The 26,787-nt window shown below is 37.0% G+C and overlaps 2 protein-coding genes across 3 annotated transcripts in view; one reads left to right on the plus strand and one right to left on the minus strand.

Annotated features, from left to right (window-relative positions):
* The first annotated feature begins 6,305 nt into the window (after positions 1-6,305).
* Positions 6,306-26,787, plus strand: part of LOC145769540 (protein CMSS1-like) — a 58,635-nt gene continuing 38,153 nt past the window's right edge. The window contains exon 1 of one of the 2 annotated variants that reach the window (XM_082581189.1): positions 6,306-6,442. In XM_082581189.1, coding sequence (XP_082437315.1) covers positions 6,364-6,442 — 79 coding nt within the window. In that variant the 5' untranslated portion in view covers positions 6,306-6,363. Of the gene's footprint in view, positions 6,443-17,283; positions 17,369-26,787 lie in introns of those variants that run through there. The other variant, XM_082581190.1, reaches the window with a different exon arrangement.
* LOC145769539 (uncharacterized) lies at positions 7,277-20,154 on the minus strand. Its single transcript, XM_082581188.1, has 13 exons — positions 19,994-20,154; positions 16,810-16,912; positions 14,305-14,401; positions 13,171-13,578; positions 12,229-12,397; positions 11,964-12,142; positions 11,713-11,847; positions 11,336-11,463; positions 10,879-11,025; positions 9,991-10,100; positions 9,218-9,359; positions 8,390-8,533; positions 7,277-8,054 (listed from the first exon to the last, which is right to left on the minus strand). Exons 1-13 carry the CDS (start codon positions 20,128-20,130, stop codon positions 7,821-7,823), a joined length of 2,133 nt encoding a protein of 710 aa, XP_082437314.1. The 5' UTR covers positions 20,131-20,154; the 3' UTR covers positions 7,277-7,820.

The raw sequence follows: 26,787 nt of genomic DNA on the forward strand, positions 1-26,787 counted from the left end.
CACTTGAATTACAACCAATTGTATTTTCCAACATCGCTGAAATAAAAGTAACCTGCGCTTGCAATTTGTTTTTATTCTGACCATATAAGTTAATATATGGCAAACATAGCAGAGGTCCAAAAAAGGGTAGAAGCGACAAAGCGGAGCTGACACGTTTTGTCAAGAAAGCAGATCATCTAAGGTACCTATAGTACTACTCATTCTAAACTACGGTAACGATGGAAGCATTCCTCCATTATGTCACAAGATTTTGTTCTCCCAGGACCCAGGTCATCCCTTCTTCGAAATATGGGTGCACCAACCATCTGAATGTTTCATGAAAAATTTATTAAAAATACCGTAGGCTACCGTCTTCAGTTTGTTTTGTTGGTTAATCAGCCAGGAAGTGAAGTAGGCCTACTTGTAAAGAACAATAAACAAACTTTTTTTAAAGTAGCCTAGGTCAATGCCAGAAGAAAAACTTCATTGTTATTTGCAAGTAGTCTTGCATAGGCTACTTTTCAAAAATAAAATACCAAGTTTTCTTGTTGAGGAAGCATCCGAGCGGATTTAAATGCAATGTCGGGCTTTGTTATAACTTTGAAAGTTTGTCAACGGATATATGAACAAGCTTACTCACTCAATGGCTTCCACGCGCTTAACGTCTTATTTCTATGGAAACCAATGTGAACATGTCAGCGCAAATCATAAAGCCGAAACACGCCAGACATGAAAACACGCCCACCCGCTATATGCTAAATGCTAGACAAGCTCAGTGTGAACCCCGCAGTCTGCAAAAAAACTTTTTTTGTGGAAAAACGACAGGTCTTTTCCACTCAATCGCAAGAATAAAGTGATGAGCTAACGCATCAAGAATGTTCTCTTCAAAACCATCAACACCTTTGATAACCCACCAAGGTCGATCAACATAGCAGCTGTCTTTTTGTCTTGTTTGTTTTACTCATATAAATTGTTAAAAAAAAATTCATTAGCCTATTTTTGTTTTTTCTCTTTTTTCTAAATTTATAAATTTTTTATTAAGGTGTTGCGACCGTGCTATGTTTTAAACTGATTGTCCTGTTTTGGTGTCATGCACGTTATAACGTCCGCGTTTTGTCGCTTCTATCTTTTTCTAGACCTATGCTATGTTTGTCATATATTGTTTTTTTTCGTTGTGAAAGTCAGAAATGAAAATTGAAAGTTGTCCTTTGAAAAATTTACCTTTTTGGTAAGGGAAGTTCCCTGTTACCATTTTAAACAGTGCTGCCACTTGCCAAACAAAAAGTTTAAGAGAAATAAAAAAACTTGTAGTGATAACATTCAATTGCAGAAACACAGTGATTTTGGCAAAAGCAACGGTGGTAGTTATAAAAAAAAAAAAAAAAAAAACGCGAAAATCTGACGACTTAATAATCGTGCATGTAAAAACTTGATCACAAAAACTGTGTGCTGGTATGAAAATTTGGTTGGTTGGTTTTGAATCTTTATCTTTAGACTGACACAACTATTGATAGATTATTCCTGGTGGTTTCGCATACTTGCAGAAATGCAGAGTAGGGGCTGGGAGTCTTTTTAGGGAAGAATAAGATAGACATGAAAGCTACATTTAAAAATTTTTTTTTCGTGAGACCAATATATGGTTTTAACACTTGATACAGTTAACATGTATAGTGGCAGCTATTGAGTTGTAAAAAGTGAAGCCGTGTCTTTACTGAAGACGAGAAAAATAGCGAGGGGTCTGGTTGCCTCCCCCACAAAATTTTGACAAATTACATTTAATTTGATACATTCTGAGCGTATTTTCAGCTTTAAATTATAATAAAAAGTTAAAATAAAACTTCCGCCGTTTGAACTTTAGAAGAGTTATTTTATCTGCCAGCCAGATGCTGTCGGTGTCATCAAAAGAGCTATATATGGCTCGCGAGCCATGGATTTCCGAACCCCTGTTGTAGAGGTTTTTGACGCAGGACCGGTTACCGAGATTAGCAGAGTGAAGTTTTTCCAATTGTGGAAGTGTTGTTATGGAGGAACTGTTTTATTCACTAGATGCCACTGATTGGAGAGCAGTTCTTGAAATGCGTTGCTCAAGCGCACACCCCAAGAGCCGAACCATCGCTGCTTGATCTTGAGTTGGGAGCGTAACTACTGACCTAACGTTTGTGGCAACAATAACTATTTTCTTGAAAAAAAAATGATCATCTTTAGACGGTTGCCTGTGAATTATTTTTGTTTGGAAAGATAAGAAAATTGGATTGGAGTTTCTGACCTTTGGAGTTTCTGTGCTCTTGTTGGATTGAGAAAAAACCTTTGGATAATCTGTGGTCTTCTTGTGGTCTGTGTATGTAGGCTACATCAGAAAGAGTTTCTTCACTTCACCCTTCACCGCAAGACATTCAAATTAAAATTAGAAATGATGTCTTGAAATTGTCATCGATATTGTATTTGTGGGCATCTGGCAACATTATTGTAACATGTCTTTTTTTCATTAAATAAGTCGGCCAGGTGATTGATTGATTGAATCTTTATCCTCGGACTGGGAAAGCTTCTTGGAGAGCTTAATCCTGGCAGTTTCGCATACTTGTAGAGGCTTTGAATCACTGACGCAGTCGCCCGGTCACCGAGATTGACAGAGTGAAGTTTTCCGATTGTTGAAGGTTTGTTGTCGGGGAATTATTCCATCCATTAGATGCCGCTGAATGGAGAGCAGCCCTTAACGTGCGTTGCTCAAGCGCACACCCCAAGAGTCGAACCAGCGCCGCTATTGATCTTGAAGTTTCTTCGTTCCAGAAGTGACGCGCTAACCAATTGAGCTATCGGGATCCTGATCATAGAATCGAAATCGACAAAGATGAAGGTAAAGCATGAGTTCTAAGGAAAAAAAATGTGAGTATTCGATCCAATTGCTTAGTCCGCCCAGATAGCTCAGTTGGTTAGTGCATGACTTCAAGATGCTTCAGGTTTGAGTCTCAGGGTGTGCACTGTGCGCTTGAGCAAAGCATTCTAAAGACTGCTCTCCATTCAGAGGGATCTAATGGATAGAATAATTCCCTGGCAGTACCGGTAACACTTAAACAATCGGAAACTTGACTCTGTCAATCTCGGTACGATAACCGACCCTGTGTCAAAAGCCTCTACAAGTATGCGAAACAAATAACCGGTGCTCCTATAGAATCGTCTGCCTTAATCATTGACTACAGGAGCACCCTTTTGTACTGCTTCTAGCTGTAACAGTATCAATAATCAAGCTTAGTTATTAGAATTTTTTAAATTTGCTAAAGTTGAGAATTTCTCATAATACCGTAAGTTTTCGTTGGCAGGGGTTGACATGTTCGCCGAACAAACTTGCCCATGATCTTTACTGCACAACTGTAGTGGTCACTAAGTCAAACTTCTTTTCATGTTATTTACTAGCCAAGAATACAAAAATGACTGATTTAATGCACTCTATTTTTATCTATTCTCAACGAGTAATTTTGGTGCCTGCAAAAATTAACAATACTTATTTGTAAAAAATAGTTTTATCACAAGTCATGTAATTACCTTTAAGGGTTTTAGTTTTGTCATTTTCTCAATGCTGCCATCTTTATCATCATATACGTTTGTTAAAGCATGCGCGACTTGACATTTCACACTTGGTGTTATGGTTACTCAAAAAGATATTATGTAGAGTCTAGGCTACCTTACAGCCCGCCTGAGTGCATAATTGAGGTGATCGTCTTGCTTAAGTAAACGGAGGAATATTGCCTTAGAGGCTATATTCACAATACATGGTAAATATAGCTTCTGCCATAAAAAGTGTCAAACGTGCAGATTGTAATCCCGGGTTATCGACCTTGAGCTCAAGAGTGTTGTGCTACAAAAAATCCTTTAAATTACCAAGTTCAATTTCACGTCTGCATCTAGATAAGTTATGCTAATTAAATTACCTTTACTGGTGTTTCTGTGGTGTGAACGACTAGAAGGGTTTTCATAGAAATCAAAACCTTAACTTGAAGAGTAGCTCTACACCTAGGAAGCAGTGCATTTGAATACAACTTCAAATATGTTTCAGATCGTTGTTCTTTTCTAAGTGAATGCAAAAATGTGATATGAATTAGCGGATTTTTATAAACGCGATTTTTTAAGCGATTTCTGTTTTGGCAGCCGGGAAGCAATTCTGGTAGGCCATGTTTGGAAAGATATTGTGGAAATCTTTCTACTTTCGCGCACTCACAGATATGGCAGATGATGCCACCCCGTTTGTGCAATGTGCATGTTTAGAGTGGAACAATCTTATGCTAGTATGCACTACACAAGCGATTGAGCTATGAATTACAGGTCTGCTACGGTACTATTCGGCGAGTCTGATTCGGCAAGCCCGATTCGGCTAGTCCGATTCGGCGAGTTCCCTATTTGGCGATTTTTTGAAAATCCAACGACGCCTTCTGCAAATCCAACGATTGAATATATATTATTCAATATTCAGATATTCAATATATGATAATTTCCTTTCAATTCAAGCTGTAGGCCACACATTTGGTTAGCCTTTTCATTCTGTTACTACAATGTAAAAATGAACTGTTAGGCTAACTGTGTTCTTGAAACAAATTTATCCTAGTCAGCAAAAGTTCCCTTTTCTACACGATTTCAACGTTAAGACGATGTAAAAGCGACAATTTCTGCTGGTTGGGATAACTGGGCTACGGTACCCGATAATTTTCTTTTAATCCAAGCTGTAGGCCACACATTTGGTTAGCCTTTTCATTCTGTTTCTACAATGTAAAAATGAACAGTTAGGCTAACTGAGTTCTTGGAACAAATTCTTGCTGGTCGGGATAACTAGGCTACGATACCCGATAGTAGGCCACACATTTGTTGATCCAAACTAATCATTTTAACTACCGTATTCAAAGGTACTAACTTTTAGACATAAATATGACAAATGACATAAACATGACGAATTTTAATTTAATAGTTCAAACATTTTATTTTTTTCTGCACGATTTCAACGTTTAGCGACGTTAAAATGATGTAAAAACGATAATGATAATTAGGCTACAGTACCCAATAATTTCCTTTCAAAAATTTCAAAAAATTGCCGAATAGGGAACTCATCGAATCGGACTAACCGAATCAGACTCACCGAAACGGGCCATTCCAATAAATTACACCCAAAAGCAAGCAAATGCTTTCTTGATTATATTGTCATTTGGTCAAGTATTAGTATCACATAAAAAAGTTATGCTTTATGATACCATTTTAAAGTTAATGGCTGCTTATCGAGTGTTGTAGGGAAACTGTCTTTATGTTCAGTATTTCATTTCTTTGTTACTTTTAGATATGTATATGAGCTTCAAAGCAGTAGGATGACATTTATCAGAACATGTGTGCAAACCTTTTTGCATTATTATCCAATAAAATCTGATAGTCCTTACAAATTGGTTCCATTGCTGTTTGTTGTTGGTGGATGCATTGAATGGATAATGATAAAGTTTCCTGGAGCCGGTGCCGGTGAAACATTCTATGACGTATGGAGGAGAAAACAATCAGAAAAGCTATACCAGAGAAAAATGATGCAAGAAAACATTCATAAAGTGAATGTGACAGTTAAAGAATCATAACACAGACTTTTCACTTGAAGATGTGAAGCACACCTTTGTTTATAAAAAGTTGTAATCATTTTGTTTTAATCTCAAAGTGGAGACAAAGTCTGACTTTGTTGCTTCTACTTATTTTACATTTTCACTTAAAAATATTAAATTAAAAAAGTTGTGATTATGAAACTCTTTCAAAGGTTGTCATGCTTTACAACTTATTCAGCTTGAACTTTTTAAACCCAAAGTTTTAAATTTGTTTTGTATATATGTTGTTTCCTCCTTGCCGACATGTCTAAACCAAAATTTAGACTAATCAGACTTTTCGAATCAGATTTTGGATATGTGACCAAACTTTTTGTTGTAGAATTGCTCATGGTTGAGAACCTTTGCTTTAAACATTTTGACCTAGTGACTGAGGGCACTTTAACTTTGGTAGGCTATTCTACTTTGTACACAGACAAACATTGATGTTTTTATTGCTTGCATCATAGCTGAATAAAAGCACTGTGCATAAGACTATTTATAAACGTAGCCCACATTTCTTGTCAGATAACATTCAGTACTTATCTGTAGTTTCCGGCAGGCAATAATAAATTTTACTGCGGTGTATGAAATTTGATGCACTTCTTGTATTTCATTACTTATATATATATATATATACAAGTAATATCCCCTAAATTTTTGTCTAGTGTTGTTGTTACAGTGAATACTGAATAATTATGACTTTCATTATGTGTTCTAAAGGTTGAAGTAGCAAACTATTGCAATTGCATATATTCATAGTCGGTATTTGCTTACTTGGCATCAGATGGCAGATGATCTAGGTGTCAATTGGTGGGAAGAAGATGAAGAAAAAGATATTGAACCTGCAGTACTTGAGGAAACAGGTGAAAATATTATGTTTTTCTCTTTTTTCATTGTTTTATAGTATTGTTTTCCAAAAAAATAATGAAATCTGATACTGTACACATTTTGAGGTACAACAACATTAAAATCTCTGACTATTTCAAGATATTTCACCATTTTTTTCATTTTTCTACAATCTTCATCATCATCTAAATTCAGTTTTGTACCCACTATAATCGTAAGCCTGTGAAAGAAATTGTCGTATGATACTTGATGCCATTGATTTGGTTTGTGAGTGACCATAAACTCATAACGCATTACTTTTTGTAAAACTTGAAAATCAGGTATCGGTATGTTTGATTTTTTTTTAAACATATTAAGACTTCCAGACCAAGATCTACTGTACTGGCTATTTTCGATATAATAACTCAAGTTGGCATAATTGATTACGCCATACCTTTCGCAACACAAGTCCTTGTGACGACCTTTCACAACGCAAGTCTTTAGTACTTTTCAACCTGTTGTTACTGTAGCTCTCATTAATTTTGTCCTAATAATTCTGGAATGGCCCGTTTCGGTGAGTCCAATTCGGTGAGTCCGATTCGGTAAGTCCGATCCCTTAACGGGGGATTTTTTCAATTTTTTTTTAAGTTATCGGGTACCGTAGCCTAATTATTATTGCCGTTTTAGGGTTAGAGGTAAAGGTTAAGGGTTAGAGGTTAGGAACTCACCGAATCGGACTCACCGAATCGGACTTACCGAGTCGGACTCACCAAATAGTAGCAGACCCAATAATTCATGCCGCAGAGACTAAACCACCATTAGAGATCAGTCATTGAACTATCCTTAAACTTTTTATTCATATCAGTTGCTATTCAGATTTGAATCACAACTGCGCAATTTTGTTACATGTATTGTATACGGTATTTGTGCACCAATTGTCTCTGCATAGTCATAATGAAAACAAATTCGATCATTGAGTTGGCATTTTCGATGCAAAGAGACCAGACTTCAGACAAAATTTTTTATTTTCTTTATCTGTTTTGCAAGTCAGTTTAAGACGATGCTTTTTTAGAAATCTTTTTGTGTGAAAGTAACAAATTTCTAAACAACGAGATGGTCTCAAGTTTTTTGTCAAAAGCATGCATAAAGCTTCCAGAACAATCCTCTGAAATCCAAAGTTAGATTATAATCCTTTGAAATTTTATTTTCAAAATTTTTCCAGTTTTTATGTTTCAATTGCACATAAAAGATCTAATTGTAAAATAATATGGTACAGTAATGTCACTTGCATATTTTACACATTGATTTTATTGCTTGAGAATTGAAAAGTACAAAATTATTTGCAAGGCTATTGCATTATTCTGAAAACGTTTTGATGAAATAGTTGTGTTTATTCATTTAAGCATGATTAAAATCTTATATTTCTTCTTCATTGTCTTGGATTGTTGAAGTTCCATTCATTCCATAGCGCATGTCGCACAGTGGTCCTGTCTTTTTACCACTGATGAGACCACTTTGCAAAGCGAGCATTTTTTCATTGAATGGTTGTTTCAATTCCAAAGTTAGACTGGTCATGTTTCGTGGTAGGAAAGAATTTAGAACGAAAACTGCTCTCGGCTGCCTCCTTGCCCATGACAATGCTAAGCATGCCTGCAAAAGATAGTGTCGTCATGCAATATTTTGGGGCTCATTTCAAGCATCCAAAGTTACTGACCTGACACGCAATGTGTGAAATCACCATTCCATATATATTTTTAAGTAAAAAAAGCTTTGCTGGGTTGATAAGCAGATTTTGGTGAGATGGTTGCCTTGTTGATTACGTTTTTTACCCCAGTTGTGTTGTTGATCGTAAGCTTTTCCACTGGATAATAGCTTACAGTGTATATTATAGGCTATATATACAGCTTAGTATCAAAAATGAAAGGTTGGTTTGTATGCCATTAGTACAAATTGGACGTAAAATACTTATTATATACTAGTGTTACCTCAACGAGATCACATCCCTCATAGCAACGGTAATGCTTTAGTGTTGACGCTTCACGTAGAACTTTGAAAGCTCGACTACAGTGGCTATTTTCTACTTCAGTGAAACGATACAGTACCCCGGTGCTCGAGGAGCCGACGTAATACTGTGATAAATAAGAAAGAGTCCACAGCAATAAAAAGCAAATCTTGGTTGTTAGAAGTCTTTTTTCAACAGTTTTTTGTATTGGTGTCGATTTCTCAATTCTTAGATTAGTTATTTCAGTGTCACATACGTGAGGTGTGATCAAGTAAGTTCCTCATGAAATTGGAATTATATGAATCACTGCTTCAACTCTATCTCAAACATTAATGTTTTGTTAGCAGTAGCACATATCAGTTTGGATACTTGGAAGATTGTCAAAATTAAAAAAACGTGCCACTGATTTTTTGGCATAGCATTTTTTTATAATTTGCGAGAAAATACCATGGCATAATGTTATATGTGATAGAGATACGATATATTCAACATCCTACGTTCTTTAAAGTCATAAAACAACAACTTTCATCAGTTTCCTTTTGACAGATGTCTAATTGTCTTTTGGTAAATGAGAATGTAATGTCGTATTTATAATGCACATGTTGTATTCAGTGAATAACATTCTACATAAATAAGTATAACCCAAGATGGATGTATTCTTATACTACATGTGACCCAAAAACTAATAAGCCCAAAATGTAGATACTAAACTCATGTTCAGCAAACGTTTCGAAATCCAAACTGTCTTCATTTTCAGTGCAATAGCGTATGATTTTTATGTATGATAATGTATATAATTCAAATTTATTACCTGACATTTTGTTGGCGTCGATTTTGAGTATTCACGCTCTCCTTTTCTCAAGCTTTCATCTTGAGCAAGCGTGAAGTCCTTAATTATAATGACGTACACGCTGTACAAAGCGTACGGGTGTTCGTCAGCATCAAATGCAGTTCTGTTGCAAAGAATTAATCCATTGTTAGTCACTACAATACTTCTTAACTTATTTTATTACGACATGCATGGACTAACTATTAATCTCTAATTTTGCGCCTTGTACTGTTGTGGCATGCGTTTACCTGCAAATGTTTATGTGGAATGAATTAATGATTTGTTTTTCCGGTTAGTGGCAAATTGTTCGTAAAACAATTCTTCGTAAACAGTTGTTCATAAAACAGTTGTTCGTAAACAGTTGTTGGTGAAATGAAATCCGTAAAATAATTCTTCGTAAAGCATGTCTTCGTATACATCAAATCTCAATTGCATGCACGAAGAATGCTTTGGGAAGAATTGTTTTACGAAGAACTGTTTACGAAGAAAACATTGGACACCGTTTTTCCAATGCTTAATTGCTTATACCACGTGAAAAAGTTCTATAACTTCAGTATGGAATGTGTTCAAACTTGCTGTCATATTTTGAAGTCACCAACGTTTGATGAGATATTTATTGTTGAAACATTTGTCTTCAGTGACCAATTATCATTTTCCCGTTCGCAAGTTGGAAGCTTACTGGTTTACTGACTTTAACGTAAACTGAATGAACGTGACTTTAACGTGAACGTGACTTCAACGTAAACTGAATGAACCTGTGAGAAGATTTTAAAAGCCCCTTCGCACTTTGTTCTTCGTCAAGCCAAGATGGAAGCTGACACGTTTGATTTTCAAATTTTCCATTATTTTCATTGTATTCCGTCACCTACAAGGTCAAAACAAACATATAAAACTAAGTAGCACCAATGGATTTCACATGCTTGTTTAGACACACAGCGAAAAACTTATGATTTTTACGGAATGGCCCGTTTCGGTGAGTCCGATTCGGTGAGTCCGATTTGGTGAGTCCGAACTCTATTCGGTGATTTTTTCATTTTTTTTTTAAATTATCGGGTACCGTAGCCTAATTATCATTGCCGTTTTAGGGTTAGGGGTTAGAGTTAGAGGTTAGGAACTCACCGAATCGGACTCACCGAATCGGACTCACTGAATAGTAGCAGACCCTGATTTTTAAATGATATTTAAATGAGTTATTTCCTGATGGTTGCACTATACTGCGCCGAAAACGTTGTACCTGTACTTTTTCGCGTAAACTTTTTCGGCGCAGTATAGTGCAACCATCAGGAACGAAATCATTTAAATACATCTGAAGAAAAAATGACAGAAATAAGATGTGTCTATGCTAAAACTGTAAGCAATGTCCCTTAACTAAATAGTACAAAACAACTTCAAACGCGAGATTATAAAATTCGAAGAGGAACAATAAAAATGGATGTAGTAGAAAACGTTTTAGTTTCTTAAGCTAGAAAATGTAAGCAAGGATATTTGAACGTATAAGATTATTTACAAAAATAAATAGTTTTCCTAATCGTTTATGTTATAGCTTAAAGTTGTTATGTTGTTATATGGGATGGGTCGTGTAATGCTAAATTGAGGTGAAAATTGTAATGTTTTAGTTTGTTACGATGTATTTTCATTCTTACCTGCCACAATGTTTGACCTGAAGTTCCACTTTTTAGTCGGCTGTATATTGGTGGACATAAAACTTTAGGATCTTTGACAGATTTAAATGTATCGTGCATTGCTTTTTGTCTTTCAGCAATGAACGATATTGTTACCGCTTTTCTTACCTAGATATAGATTGTTTATTTATATTCCTACATAATATACATGTTCTTAAATGTGTTGCCAAGCTGATTTTTTTTGTTATAGAAAACGTTTCAAAATCGGTAGGGCAAAGGGTTTACACTTCTTCTTGTTTTCCTCTTATTGGAGTTTAAAGATATATTTACTTTTATCACGTATTCTCAGATCAGAATTTGGACATTCGTCAGAGGGTAAATTTACCATACGTTTTTGGAAGATTACAAACTGTTGGTAAATTTGGTAATATCACCAAACTTACAAACCCTTGTTAAAAATGCTACTGTAGACATTTACTTCATAGGATGGGGGTTGCTTGTGCATGTAGAGGTGGGAAAGAGGGGGGAGGTTTGTAGATGTTCCCCATCTTATCCACAGTTGGTTCTCTCGTAAAGCTTTCACCAAGCCCTCTGGGTCAGGTATTCCTGGTACATTAGTGCACGGTTATTGTAAGGCAATATTTCAATAAATGAGTGGAAATGTTACTGCACGCGGAATTGTGTGAGGTATGTATGCTACGTAACAAAAGCTACTATTGTATGCCTGGTAAACAGCATTATTTTGTTTAAAACAAAACTTCTGTAAAGTTATGCAGTTAGGAAGTTTTTATGTGTGATATGTCTGCATAATATCTTGCTTGCACTTTTTTATTAGTTTTTCATTAATAGTTCCACCTTGTAAGATGTCTCTTGCATGGGCAGGACTTTCAATGAATTCACTTCTTGTTGAACGCAGTGTTTCCACTCTTGCAGAAAATTCTGTGATAATGTAATCCATCTTTGCGTCCACTTGAGCGTAGCTGATAGAAGCTGTATATAAATATTTTATGCAGTACCATAAAATAATGAATCACGTCCGGTTGTGTTTAACTTTGCCTGTTTTAATCACTCATTTGCAAAACAGCAAATTTAAACTTCGTACTTACGTGGGCCAGGTTTAGCAAACATTTGGATAATTTTTTGTCGAAGATTGGATTTGTCACGGAATCGACGAAAGTCAACGACGTACAGCATCTCGCTTTCTATTCCGCTGCTTTCGGAAGGAGGTGCCAAAGCAGAATAAACGCTTTGGAGTACATCGCCGGCTGTCTCATGCTCCATTAGTCTTAAAAGAGTGGTAACTTGTTGTTAACACATTGTGTCGTTTAAAAGACGAACTTTCGCATTTTACTCTTAACTGTTCCAACTTACCTTAAGTGCGTTTTTAAATCCAACATTAACGCTGAGTTTTCAGGCGTGTCTGCTATTTTTTTGTATAGATTTGTTAGTTTTGCACGTATTCTGTTGAAGTCCATTACTAAGTTTGAGCCCCTTCCTTGTGCAGCACCGTATATTGCAGTCATAGGCTGAAGATCTGGTGCTGTAAAGCATTTGGAAATAATTTGAAAAAAGCCGATGAATTGTCTTCATAGTATAACTAAAAGCACAAACGACTTTTTGGCATTTGAAGTTCGCATGATTTATGCTGTAACGACTAATAAATGGATGCAGTTAGTAGTATTTCCCATACGTATGATATCGGTAAAAGTTGAAATTTAACACATTAACATTGTGAAAAAGCGATGTGGAGCTCTCTATCGTTCCAATCAACATTGCTTGTGTAAAATGCAACGACTGGCATGATTGTGAATTTAAAAATGTCATTTACCTCTCAAGGACATGTAGCTTCACACACATTGAAATTTACATGACTTTTAACTCTTTTTTTATTTGCTTAAAGAAAATGTCTAAAAAGACATTATTAAGTGCGGACAATGACCAATGTTTCGATCACTGGTATCACTGTTTACTGGTACACTCCTTCATTTTCATTGTATGATTGTATGCAAAAATGTTCATTCTCGTTCTTAGAATGCTATTTTTTGTGGTTTGTTATCTGACTGCTTGCATATTCATGACCAAACTCGAAGATATTAGTAGTACTTAGCTGAATTACAACCACAAAGTTTCTACCTAGCTTACTTCCTCTTGTGAGCTTTTAACTATTAAACTTTTCTGATAAAATACTGTTCTGTTGTGCTTTTCGCCAGATATAGCTGTTGTCTCTCGGTTGTACCTTGCCTTAATAAAATTTATGTAGGTGGTTATAAATCTACTGAGGTGTCAATTCAAGCCTGACCCAGTGATCCTTACCTTGCGGTTCCACTGTGGAAGAGGACAGTGCTCTATGGGAGGATGCATGAGAATTCCTTAAGTTTGTTCCAAATTCTGGACTTGTTGACATCGGTGACCTTGAGCCGATTTGAAGTGCTGGGGATACTGGACGAAATTGTTTCATTTCCGTAAGGTTCCTAGTGTCCCCGGGTATCAGCATTGTGGGTGATGATGGATGTATTCCACTTGGTTGACGATGGTCTGAGTGATATTGCTGATTATCATCGCTTCTCTGTATTCGCGGGTGAGGTTTTACGTTAACTTTTACCGTTTGCCTGTTTGATACAGGGCGCATGCCAGCCATCATTGCTTGAGGCTGTGTTCGAATTCTTGTCGTTTGACTTCTCGTTGGCAAAGTGGCTACGTCATTCACAGTGATATATGCACCTGCAGAAAGAAAGCATTATATTTAAGACAAAAGCTGGGCGCTACACAAAGGTATAATATTCCTGTAAATCTCTTTCACAGTTGCTATTATACTTTTCTGGTTTTCAACAAAATGGTTAATTTACTTTTTAGAACGTTTGCTGAAAATGAGTTTAGTATCTACGTTTTGCGGTCTATTTTTTGATTACGTTGACCAGGCGTTTCAACCATTTTGATCCTAATTGTTACTAGATATTGAAACAAATGAGCATCTTATTTGCAAACCCCACGTTAAATGCGGAAAGCATCACTAAGGACCTAGGTTACAAGTAACACAGAAATCTCGTGGCACATTGTAAAATGGTATCAAATAATTTACTTGGTCAGTTGCATACTTTTTGGAAATATAATTCTGTTCTGCATATGAATTATTTTTTTACTGCGATATGAACCATTTATTAGTTATAGGCTTATAGCCTATCAAAGCCCGGAATGGCCCGTTTCGGTGAGTCCGATTCGGTGAGTCCGATCCCTTAACGGGGGATTTTTTCAATTTTTTTTTTTTAATTATCGGGTACCGTAGCCTAATTATCAATGCCGTTTTAGGGTTAGGGGGTTGGGTTAGGGGTTAGAAGTTAGGAACTCACCAAATCAGACTCACCGAATCGGACTCACCGAATAGTAGCAGACCCATCAAAGCCAGTAGTATAAATTCCAAACATTCGATTACGCAGACAGCAAACTTACTTTCTCTTGAACCGCCATCATAACCAGTGGGAAATGTTTGATAACCACCAGTTTCCAAAGAACGCGTTTTAGCAATGTCTTGCCGTGGCCGAACTGCCTGAAATAACAATATAACTTTGAAAAAAACACGTTTTTAATAAATTTAGTTTATGTACTGTTTCGTTTTTTTTTTAATATTGCGGTTTAGGTTACAATAATGGGGACTTCAATAATTTTTCTTGCATGAATTCTTTTTTGTTATGTTTGGCATTGTAAAACGTTACTGGAAGGTATACACACATATCTTTCAACATAAAATGTGTAAAACTGGGTCAGCATAGCTTTCCTTGACGTTAAAAACAAAAAAGTAGTACGTAGTCAGTTGGCTATTTCATCCATTTCAGAAGACCAGACCTCTGCTGGGACACGCTATGCTATCTCTACGAAACGAAGAGCGCCTTTTACCAAAATGTCTTTATTACACGATTTTTTACATGAGTTTGAATGAGGTCCGCCAGTGCTGCAATAACCGTCGGACCCTTTCTATCGGGGACAAACGCCAGGCGTTGTCATCTACTAAATAAGAGACAAATGGATGGTGATGAGGTTGGATGTAATATTCAAACATTGCAATTAGTTTGCGTGAAGTTCCAGTTAAACCACTTTCAGTTTCCAATATTCAAGTAAAGGTAGCCACTTCAACAAGAAAAAATTCTGCAATTGCATCTGAAACCTCGAATTAATCATAAACTACATTTTCCGTGACGTGAAAAAGGGAGAAAAGAAGATGATACAAAGCAAATTAAGTGATGTATTCTCTGTCAGCTGGTTGGCTTAGTAGGGATTAGAGCTAGAAAGTAGTCATTTCCATGACATGGGTTCGATTACCACCCCTACCATTAGGATACTCTTTTTTCTTTTGTAACTACCAAATATATCTCCAAAAACAAGGATTAACTTTCTGGCTGAGTGCTAGAAGGGTCACAATTGGACGGTAGGCTCTTATAACATGTTCTGATTGGTTGAACGTAGCTTCTGGTTGGTTCGAGGTTTCAAATGCAGTGGCAGAGTTTTTTCTTGAAAGGATTTCACTGGAATATAACAGGATTCCCATTTTGAGAAGCTAGTTTCAGCGGAAATCAAGTTGTTTTCAAGATTGTGTATTTAAAATCAGTTTTAACTGACTTGACGCTTAAAGCCAATGGTGCACTGCTTTCAGGGCCGGTTTGGATTTTTATTAAATAATTTTAATTATTTCTATAAATTGATTAAAGCAGCTGAAATGTGATTTTATAGAAGAATGCTCCGGTTTTCATTTATAATACTGATCATATCACAAATGCAAGAGTTTGTTCCAGGTACATCAGTTCCAGGTACAGTACTTTCCTATGAAAGTAGTTTATGTAGTTAAGAAATAGATTTAATGCAGTCCACGACACACTTGTGCGACAGTTTATTGAAAAACTGTGAATAATTGTCGATGGAAGATGAGGAAACTAAATTCAGTCAAGCGTATTTAATCACAGATTAATGTGATTTTTGCTGTTGCAGATCTTTGCAAACTTTTGGAATATTTGCTTTCACAGAACTACAAGCAAGTTGACTTCAAATGTTGGTCCGATAGTTGGCCTCTTTGCTTTCCTTTGCAATATTTCATCTTAGAGAAAAATTGCTCGCAGCAATATGTGCTTCCAAAAAGAGAAATGGTTTTTAAGGCATGGTCGACAAGATTCTGATGCTTCCTCCTAACATAGTTTTTATAGAAGTTCACCAAATCGTTTTCAACAGTAGACTAGGCCTATCTATGTTGCACTAACAACTCCATCAAGTATCAACTACAGCACTGTACAGTGTACAAGGCCATTGCGAAATTATGCAACGCAGCATTCTTGCATCACAAAGCACAATATTTTTGTGCACAGCGTGCGAAAATTTTCATTGCTTTGATGTAAACTGCATCAAATAGTAATGGCTAGTATGAACTTCTAAGATTTTGCTGAGCACCACGCGGGCCGCTCGGAACAACCTGGCGGCTGTAGTGCGGGTCTGCTACTATTCGGTGAGTCCGATTCGGTGAGTTTCTAACCCCTAATCCTAACCCCGAACCCTAAAACGGCAATAATAATTAGGCTACGGTACCCAATAATTAAAAAAAAAAAATTGAAAAAATCCCCCGTTAAGGGATCGGACTCACCGAAACGGGCCATTCCGCGCATTGCGGCCCGCGGCCACTGGTTGCACATGTCTGGTCTAAGCGGTCGCCTTCTCGGGAGACGCCGCGCTTCTGACAGATAACGAATGATATTTGTATCTAATTCTTAACAAAATAAATCTATCAGCCAACCAAGAACACTTTGGGATACTGCACGACATGGAGAACGCTGGAAAAAATACAAACCGAGCATCTAGTTCATCAAAAGCCGCATCGGCTATGATACTGTAGTGGTATAAATTGATTAACTGCTCAAGCAGACAGTTTGCCTGCTAGAAAGGAAATGAGAACTCGAAAATAATCTTTAAGCTTACCGCAGTAGAACGTCTATGTTGCTTGGGTGGTAATATTGGTGCTACTGTAGATGCCCGATCACGTGCGACCAGAGATTCTTCAAGGTCTGATTGTGGCGTCCAACTGATCAAGCATACAATGTTTTAAAGTAAAGATGTGAAACTATCAAATCGTATCGTAGGTTACACTGTGTCTGTAAGTTCTCTGCTATAATCCGTCCGGTGCGCTGGTTGCGCTGTTTCTTAATGTGCAGTGTGTAGACTCTAGAAATGTAGCATAAGCGTAGATGGAAGATTGCTTTTGTATTTTTGTGTCAGTCAAGAAGAGTTATCTAAGTTGTCGCACTCGCAACATCACCAGATGAAACCAAAGTGTGAATCTTAGCTGCGTGGGTAAATAGGGTAATTAGGGTATTCTTAGAATCAGCAGTACAGTATTATTATAAAGAACACCGAAAGCGCTGAAATTGATAATATCAGAGAAATGGAGTAGAGTAGGCCTACGTTGAAAAAGATACTTTGCTTGAAATGTAATTGGTATACTCTGATTGGAGAATGCTGGTGCCAAGAAGGAACTACGGTACATAGTAATATACGCCAATTAACATATTGCATAATAATTGCCTTGCATGCTAATTTCAGCTGCCTACAACAATTAAAAAGATCATGTGCATCTCTTCAGCTATTTCCTTTTGTTTGAAGATCAATTCGAAAACTTAATTAAATCATATTCGTCATGTGATTAACCATAAACTTTGTTAATGAGGAGAGTAGCCTACACGGAAAACATTAACTATTTTTTGGACTATCAACTACAGTCGGTAAACCACGTTAGCAGATGACTTTAAAAGTACAGACATAATAATGCAACCAAGCAACCACACGGCATTTAACATAATCCCAGTGTTGTACGTTGACGCTGAGGCTAGCGCCGTCAATTTATTTTTCAGTTGACGGAAGTGATAGCGCCGTCAACTATTTTGCCGATTTTAAGCGTCAAGCGCTATGCGTCATTTTTTTTCATGGAAAATCTTGTTACACAATAAGAGTTTCACAATGTATTCTGGCCAACGCGACTCAACCGAATTACCGGCTTTTGCGTTGGTTGGAATGGCTCCTGGAATACACGCGGAAGAAGTTCGCCAAATGGTGATCACCCATGTATTGAGAACGAGGGATCAGAGACAGAAAGCAAAAAATCCATGAATGGCATCGCGGAGGTTGAAGATACTTTATTTCAAGAGCTCTATGCCCCTGAAAAGAGCGATATTGGTGCAGTGGACCTCGTTAAAATATTTATACATGCTAAACTATCACAGCACGCTTGGAACAGTGATACCTTTCCGAGTAGCCTAAACGTTTTCAACTTGTTTTTGAAATACAACACACCAATACCAACCAGCGCTGCTATGGAACGCATGTTTTCACTTGGAAAGGACAATATGCGTCCCAAACGCAGCAGATTGTCAGACAAACGTTTTGAAATGCTTGTTTTTCTGCAAGGAAATAACTAATAAACAGGGCCCGCAAAAGTCAAAATTTTTTAATGACCACGTTTATCCACAAATCAAAGAATAAAGTTGTTTTCAGCACCTAAGGGACTGTTTCTAAGAAGTTTATAGGTCAAAATAAAGTCAAATTTGATAATAAAGTAGAAATTTGTCAAATTATGGCTTTTAACAAACTTAATTCTGTGTTTCTAGAGAGTAATTTTTGTCAAAATCCTCGTGGAAGCATTGCAAATCAGGAACTGCGACACAATTAAACCATATTAACCCATAAAAGCAGGAAATATGTCACAATGACCACGGATCGGCAGTAACTTTTATCGCAAATTGTCCTTTGTTTATTCATTGTTACGTCGTTATATAATTTTTATAAAACACTCCCTCTTCACAAATATGGTCTTTTCGAAGATCAACAGTTTTGATTTTAGGAATAGCCTACTGACATTTTGTAATACAAAAATGCCTAAGCAAGCTAAATCGTCTTCTGTCTTCAGCAAAAGTTAGATTAGTGGAGATTTTCCTATCGCTATAAAACACAACGAACTTTTTATAATCCATAAAACACCTTGACTTTTCGACAAAGTATTACGTTGGGGTCTGAAATCGACAAAATATTATGTTTTGGTAAGTGGTATCAATTCAAGAAAGAACTGTACCCTCTGTAAATAAGCAATTTCGTTAGGTCAAAATAAAGTCAAAATTTGATAAAAATAATGTCAACAATTTTTTTTTTTTAGGTTAAGTCAAATTAAAATGGCCCTACTAATAAGCTAAGCAGCTAATTACAATACATTCTCAAAACATAATAGGCCTACCTGCTCTTTATTCATAGCTATTGTTAGCCTAAACATGGTTGAGCTATTTCCGTTTTATAAGACGCTGGCAAAAAATAGCGCTAGAAATTAGCGCTGACGCCGTCAATTTCTTTAAGAGCTTACGCAGTACTTTACGCCGTCAAGTTTTTAGGCAATTCGCGCTGACGCTGACGCCGTCAATATATTTCAATGACGCGTACAACACTGCATAATCCATTAAAATTGAACATAAACTATAAGCTACAAACGTTTTCGGCCATACACAGGTTAGCCCTTATCAAGTAACAAAAAAATAACTGCTTATCATATCTACAATGAAAATGAATAACTGATCTAAACACTGAATTGAAAACGAAATGCATGAAATGAAACGGCAGAGCAAAGGAAAAGAATGCTCTGCCGTTTCATTCTATGCATTTCGTTTTTCAATTCAGTGTTTAGATCAGTTATTCATTTTCATTGTAGATATGATAAGCAGTTATTTTTTTGTTACTTGATAAGGGCTAACGTGTGTATGGCCGAAAACGTTTGTAGCTTGTAGTTTATGTTCAATTTTAATGGATGATGTTAAATGCCGTGTAGTTGCTTGGTTGTATATGTCTGTGGTTGAAGAAAGTGACCTTTTTACAAAAATTGGACTTTAACCCTTTAAGGGACATAATATTTCTAAGAAAGCTTTCTTCCAAATAAACATGTTTTGTAGTTTAAAATGGCGACTTAAATTGATTTTAAGATTTTTTTTTTTTTTATTTTTTTTTTTATAAAACGGTATGGTACACATATGTACCATTGTCCCTTAAAGGGTTAAAGTAAAATTGAAACAAACAGTCATAAACCTTTTGATAAGAATAATAAGTTTAGGTTAAAATCAACAAAACTTACGATGTTGTATGCCTGTGAGAGCGCGTGCGAGTACTAGATGAAGATATTACGCAGTCGTCTGCTGAGACAACTTGCTGCTTCAAAACCTTGGGCATAGTGTGGTTATGCTGACGGCTTTGCATACTGTCTTCAGTCATCGCGATTTTATGTTTTTCCAGACATCCGCTGCAACCGCTATCATAATAGAAGCCGCATCTGTGCTGTGTTAACAGGACGTTAATTACTCAAAATTAAAAAAATAATTTACCTGTGAAAAAAAGAAGCGCATATGTAGTAGGGTTTACAATAATATTTGTTTTGTCTTGGGCATCATTGCTGGATCTGTTTGGTCATGTTAATATATAGTCAAAGCCTATATACCACGCTGAAACTCATTGATATACACTGCAGTAATATAATTTGTCATCTCAGTGAGATGTCTGATGTAGTTCGACCACACTGTTCAACTGAACTTGTAGTTCAATAGATAAACGTTCGGAGACGACAACGTAAGCGGGTTCGCTGTGGTAGTGGGAGCAAGTCTTTTAGGCGCAGACAGTTAGGCGCCCGTCAAATAGGCGCCCGTCAAATAGGCGCGCACACTGTGGCGTCAGGATATTTAGGTGCGGAGCACTGTGACGCCCGTTCATTTAGGTGCTATTCGTAGTAAAGTCTGCAGATTGTATTAGCTTGGCAGGCAGGGCAATGCTTTTCACACAAAATGTTATATTGAACAGAAAAATGTGTTGTTTTGTTAATGCGCGTGCATTTATTTGTTGTTAGTCATGGCTTCAGTGAGTGAAGCTGCTTTATCCAGCAATGCTTTTCACACAAAATGTTGTTTTAATGCGCGTGTTCGGCATTTATTTGCTGTTTGTCCAGGTTTGCGTCGGCGAAAGCTTTATCAATAAATTATTCAAGTTGCCGAACATGACTGAGTTCACTTTTAGTTATATAAGTCAAATAATAACTACATTAAACATCAGTAAAAAATATACCGTAGCCTATATTCAAGCGGGTGGTAGGCAAAAGTTAGGGGTGTTCAATTTCGATTCGATTTCGATTAAGGTGATATTCGAAATTCGTTTTTCGTATCGGACATATTCGAAATTATAGCCGCCCTTTCGGCTGAACGCGGTTGAAAGTAACGCGAGTGGCGCGAAATCTGTCTTGTCGCATTTTGCAAGCGAAAAAAGACTTCAACGCATGCGCATCGTCGATCACGTGACTATCACACGCTCTCGCGGGTCCACAAGAATGAAGATAGCTAGGTTGTGCAATAGCAGAAAGTGTAGGGTGAGCTTTGTCGCAGTTTTATCCATTTTTTACCGAATCCATAGGCGCCTAAGCCGTGGGAGCAGGACCGTAGCCAGACCGCAGAGAAAGGAGGAGGCAACTATTTTTTAGGGGGACCCAAAAAATTTAAATGGCCAAAATCATTATAATTGTAGCTGTTGCTCGAGAATGTTGAGATTTTGCCAAGGGGGGGGCGAAAAATTTTTCAGGGGGGGGCGAGGCCCCCCTGGCTGCGGGCCTGCGTGAGGGCCAGGCCCCCACGCATATTTCTGTGTGGGAGCAACTTTTTATGCTGTATTGATACATAAAACAATAGATGAACTAGCGATCGGCAGCAGGAAAACACTTTTTGAATGCAAACCGCAACAGCTTCGCGATAAATAATCACTAGAACGAGTTGCGATGCTACAACCCAACACCAGACAACAAAATCTGTCATTTTTACATTCATTTAATGTCTGCAGACTTTGAATCAATCTAAAAATGACTGATTTGCTGCCGGGGACATAGCAAAAATCTACCATTTTGTGTCGATTCAATGTCATCAGATGTTGAATGCACCCAAAAACAACATAATTTGCTACGTAGACGGAGCCTGCGTTTAGCTTCATGCGCTTGCAAACATACTCGATGTCGCTTTCGGGTCGAAACCTCTGCACTCTGCAGTGAAATGTCGCGGCAGTGAATCGCTCGTTGTGAAAATGAACTTGAAGTGTTTGGGATCCCAGCGATCTCGGCTTCAGCGGAGCGTTCGTTTTCAAAAGCTGGCCTGACCGTCACGAAACTGAGATCCCGACTGACGGGTGACCATGTCAATCAGCTTGTGTTCATAAACACCAACATGGGCCTGGAGCTGTAGACGTTATTTTGTGTTCTTTTTTCGCAAATTTTCATGGCTTTTTTTCGCGTTTTTTAGCGAATTTTCATGTCGTTTCTTTCAATAAAATCACATTTTGCAGTTTGGTGAATAGTTGTGATATTTGAAATCGAAAATCGAAAATAAATTGAATTTCAAATATTCAAATAATCGAAATTGAACACCCCTAGCAAGAGTAACTTAGTTTTCCGTCAAAACCCCGACTAGGTTTTGCCAAAGCTGAGCTGATACAATTTGCAGACTTTACTAGGAATAGCACCTAAATGAGCGCGAGCCACAGTGCTCCGCACCTAAATATCCTGACGCCACAGTGTGCGCGCCTATTTGACGGGCGCCTAACTGTCTACGCCTAAAAGACGTGGACCCGTGGTAGTAGCGGTTTGCACCAGCTTTCGGAACACAGTTCCCTAGTCATGTGCTATAACGAATGGTGTTGGAGTCAGTGTGTTGTTGTTTTGTAAGGCTCTATTCGTCGGCTCGAGGATACTGTCTTGACTGTTGTCTGTTGAGTTTGTGTGTTAGGCGTTATCACTATTAAATTTGTCGAATCAGTTAATTGTAATTTATATGTTAGGTAAGGTCCTTTTTTTTCGAAGTAAACTGCTGTCTTGATTGCTGCATCAGTTGAGTTTGTGTGTTGTCAGGCGTTGGCTTATCAGGCTTTCTGCTATATCTACTGAATATATGTACCGTATTTTACTAAATGCTGTAGCCTACAGTATTAACATATGTTGGCAAATGCATTAATTATGTAGTGATCTCATGAAATCGTTATTTTCTCGAAGTTGCTTACAGTCAATGCTGAACAATACGATCAACGTTTCCTTAATTGCGTGGGTGGAATTCAGCCAACAGTAGCCTACTTCACAAAACTTTATGCTGTAGTGAAAACAATGTCTGTTTTTGATTTTTTTAGTATTTAATTGCCATCGATTTATATTTGTTTAGGTTCTCGTTTCCTGCATTGGGTTTTTACTTGTCTGTTTTCACTGTCCAAGCTCTTGGTTGCCTGATTTGTCACTTTGTGGTTTTATTTTCATTTGGTTATGTAAAGAATAGAACATTTTCCATCGCACTGAGCTTCTGCACTCTAAAACTATTGATAAGTTTTAATGCAATCTGTAGTATATACTATATATATCTTCACTTTCACACACAGGGTATTGCACTTTGCTGTTTTTATAATATGATTTTTTTCACTGATAGCATCTCAGCTGGGGAAAGCTTCTTTTGACTGCATTCTTTACTGTTAACGCAACATACAGCATAATCATAGACCGATCAACTTACACTGAGACTGGATTAAAGCTCTGTTGTCATCGGGAAACGGAAGTTACGTGTTTGCAGTTCAGCGTAGCACAGACTATGGATTAAAATGGATCAGCTCTTTTTATGCGCGATAGACTTACGTTTTTGACGTACTGACAATAGTTTCACTTTGCAAGCCTTCTTGATTGTATTTATTGCTGAAAATAGAAACATACATAAAACAAAGTATACTTCTCCAGTTACGCTTGCCCCGTGGCACCCACAGTTTTAATAAAAATGCGAATATTTTTAACCTTACTATTTTTATCTTTGTATGCTTAGTTGCTGTGTTTGGAGAGGAGAATTGCCTGAAGAATGAGAATAATAATAATAGTATTGTACAGTGTAACTAAGTTTAATGCAGTATTTGTCAAGTGACGGTCGTTACCTGAATTAAGAAGTAAAACAATAAATCAGTAATATTATTCGTTACTAAACTTGTTTTCTTGCAGCTGCTGTGAATGTAACATTATAAAAATTGCAACAAAGTTAACAGGAACTTGACTGCTTGTGCTTTTTTCACTTTAAAACAATATCAGTGTTAATTAACAAAAGTTATTCAACAACAAAAGAAAACATGATTTACTATAATTTTAAATTGTTAAATTTTTGGTGATATAAAGCTATCATGATTATCATGATTCTACCTCATCAGTGAGGCTTCCCGTGACAGCACCGAGTATTGAACGCGGGCCGGTGGAGTTGAGGCACCACTCCACTGACCGTTACGCCACTCAGTGCGTTATATTTATATGTGCAAGCGAGATATTAACAAAAGGTCCTGAAGGTTTATCAGCAATCTCTACAAACAAGGAAGTATCGTCTTCACCATTCATGCAACTGACACGGAAAAGCAACAGTTGGAATGTTGTTGCTTTAAAATTTCCTGATACTCAAACTCAGGGTTGCCCGATTGACATGTTAAACATGCCCAAATTGTGCCCAATTAACTAAGCGATTTATGTGTGCGCAGTTTATGAATCTGATAATGATCAAACTTTATTTTGCGTCCATTGCAACAACACATAGTCCACTGCGATCACAAATGGGTCAGTACAGACAACAGGAAGCAGTGAAGCAGTTGCTCTCATGTGAAGTGAACTTTATTACACCTGACACATTGTCATTCTGGGAGTTGTTACGCAATATGTCTTCACATCGTAAAGTGCATTTTATTAATCTTCAGCAACATTTTGGAACATGTTCTTGATAAGTTTCAGTCAAGTGAATACTATTCCGTAAATAAAGTTTTAATATTTTACTTACTTTTCCTTGCTTTTTAAAACAAAAATTGCGAGTAGAAAGTTGAACATAGCTCGAAGCTGCAGATTTTCGTTTGACTTTCTTCAAGGGCTAACGTCAGAATAAAATAAACCTAAATGTGATGAAGTATTTATCGTAAAAGAAAAACAAAATATAAGTTTGGCTAATTAATCAAAAGAATTCAAATCAACAAAGGAGGTTTAAGGAATAAACGAATTCCTTTTGGCGGCATAAGATTGGATCGAGAGAGTTAGACGAAAACCTGCAGCTTCGAGCCATGCGCAACCTTCTCGCAATTTTCAAGTTTTGTACCACTAATCAACTCTTAAAAAAATCAGGTAGAAGCAAAGTTTTGAAAATCACACTTTGTATGGAAACCTGAGTAATTTTTCCAGAAAAAATAGAAGTCAAATTTTCAACGAAATTGGCAATCCTTGTCCAGGCTGCTTCTGTGCTCTAGGTTTGTAGGGGTTTGCGTTTATGGTTGTTACACGATAAATACAATGTGAACTCAAACCAATATATGTATTTCAACAGAGCCACTGAGAAAATAAAACTCTCAAAACTTTATAGGCCTATTGGGCCTATTGCACAATAATAGGTTGCAGGCTTGCAGCATCACTATTTACAACGAAAGACCAAAAGCGATCATTGGTCATCTGCCAGTGCCCTATGAAATCGAATTATAAACTTTTAGCTTTGCTGCAAATGGTGATAAATTCACGATAGGACATGAGAGAAATTTAAGAATGAGGTTTTTGGTGACTAGTCGATTGTGCGTACTTGGTATTAAATTTCTTTTCCAGTCACATTGTCCAAGTGCTCTTTAAAATTTAAATCTCTTTGTGCTTTATTTAACATCAAACGAAAAGGATGAACAAATATGTCTTCACTTGGTCATCCTTATTTTGTCTTTGCTAATTGAAGATTTTTGTTTTGAAACAAATAAATAGCAATACAGTATACTTTTTATGAGCCAAGCCTGACTCTAGTCAGGATATTTTATAATCCGTGGCCGAGGGTTATTTGTTTGCGTTTGTTTGTTTGTTTGTCGGGTTCCAGGCTTACACCCGGTGGTTGAAGATTTAGTTAAAGTGAACGGAAAGTCAAGGAAGCCAATCTTCGTGTCCGCCTTCAGGCATGCCTTGAAGTGTCTTGCTAAACACACAGCCTCATGCTCTTGAGCGGTGTCGAACCGGCGCTTTTCGATTGCTTTTCCATTGCTCTCTGGAGCTTATGCGTTAACGGCGCTATTTAAGATTATGGAAAATTACTCTGCTTCCAAGCGAAAATTAATTCTGACGTTATTCAAAAAATTGAACCGTTTTTATTTTCTGACGGAACCTAATTTCTTCAAGGTCTTCTTTTCTCGTAAGACTATGTCAAAAATTCATAAACATGGACCTCTTCACGAACACTTTTTCAAATGATGTGAGATTGTTTTTCAGTTTCTGAACAGCTTACCACTCAAGCTTTATTTTTTGCTGCTGGTTGGTGATCTTATAAAAACAAGCATATTTGTTCTGCATCATGATTTAGTTTTTCGTGAAACGTCAAGTTTCACGGCCATATTGCAGACCCAGGAGAACCCAACAACCAGCATGCCAAAACTCTCTAAATCTAGATTTAGTAGTTTACATCGTCTATATACATCACTTAAGCTGGAATAGTAACTTGAATTGAATGTAGTTTGCTTTGCTTGGATTTTTTCCTTAGCATTGAGCATTTTTTATAGTATTAATAGCATTTATTGTTTATCAGTTAAGCTGCACAGATATATAAATAAATACTTTGAAAATGGTGTTGGTACTAGGATAACAGCGTATGACCACAGGATCAACGAAGTCAGGTGCTTCTCTCACACAAATATCAGAAAACAAGAGAAAGGGCATACCATATACTTTCTAGTTTTGAACTGAAGTTTTTGTTTCTGAAGTGACAGTACTTGACAACTCTAATGATACCTTCACTTGTGATTTCTTGAATTCATTACCTTCCAGAATTGACGTCTAACTCAATTCTAGAGCTGATAGTAATGATACGATTCTGGCCTCGCAAGCCAGTACGGAGT

Source organism: Aplidium turbinatum, chromosome 4, assembly GCF_918807975.1.
Source record: "Aplidium turbinatum chromosome 4, kaAplTurb1.1, whole genome shotgun sequence".
Lineage (NCBI taxonomy): Eukaryota > Metazoa > Chordata > Ascidiacea > Aplousobranchia > Polyclinidae > Aplidium > Aplidium turbinatum.

Excerpts from the sequence above, each read along its gene's own strand:
- LOC145769539 (XM_082581188.1), bottom strand. The coding sequence starts at position 20,130 with ATGACTGAAGACAGTATGCAAAGCCGTCAGCATAACCACACTATGCCC. Across the intron at positions 16,913-19,993 it reads TCTCACAGGCATACAACATC|TTGGACGCCACAATCAGACC; the intron begins GTAAGTTTTGTT and ends ATGCTTGATCAG. Across the intron at positions 12,143-12,228 it reads GATTTAAAAACGCACTTAAG|ACTAATGGAGCATGAGACAG; the intron begins GTAAGTTGGAAC and ends CACTCTTTTAAG.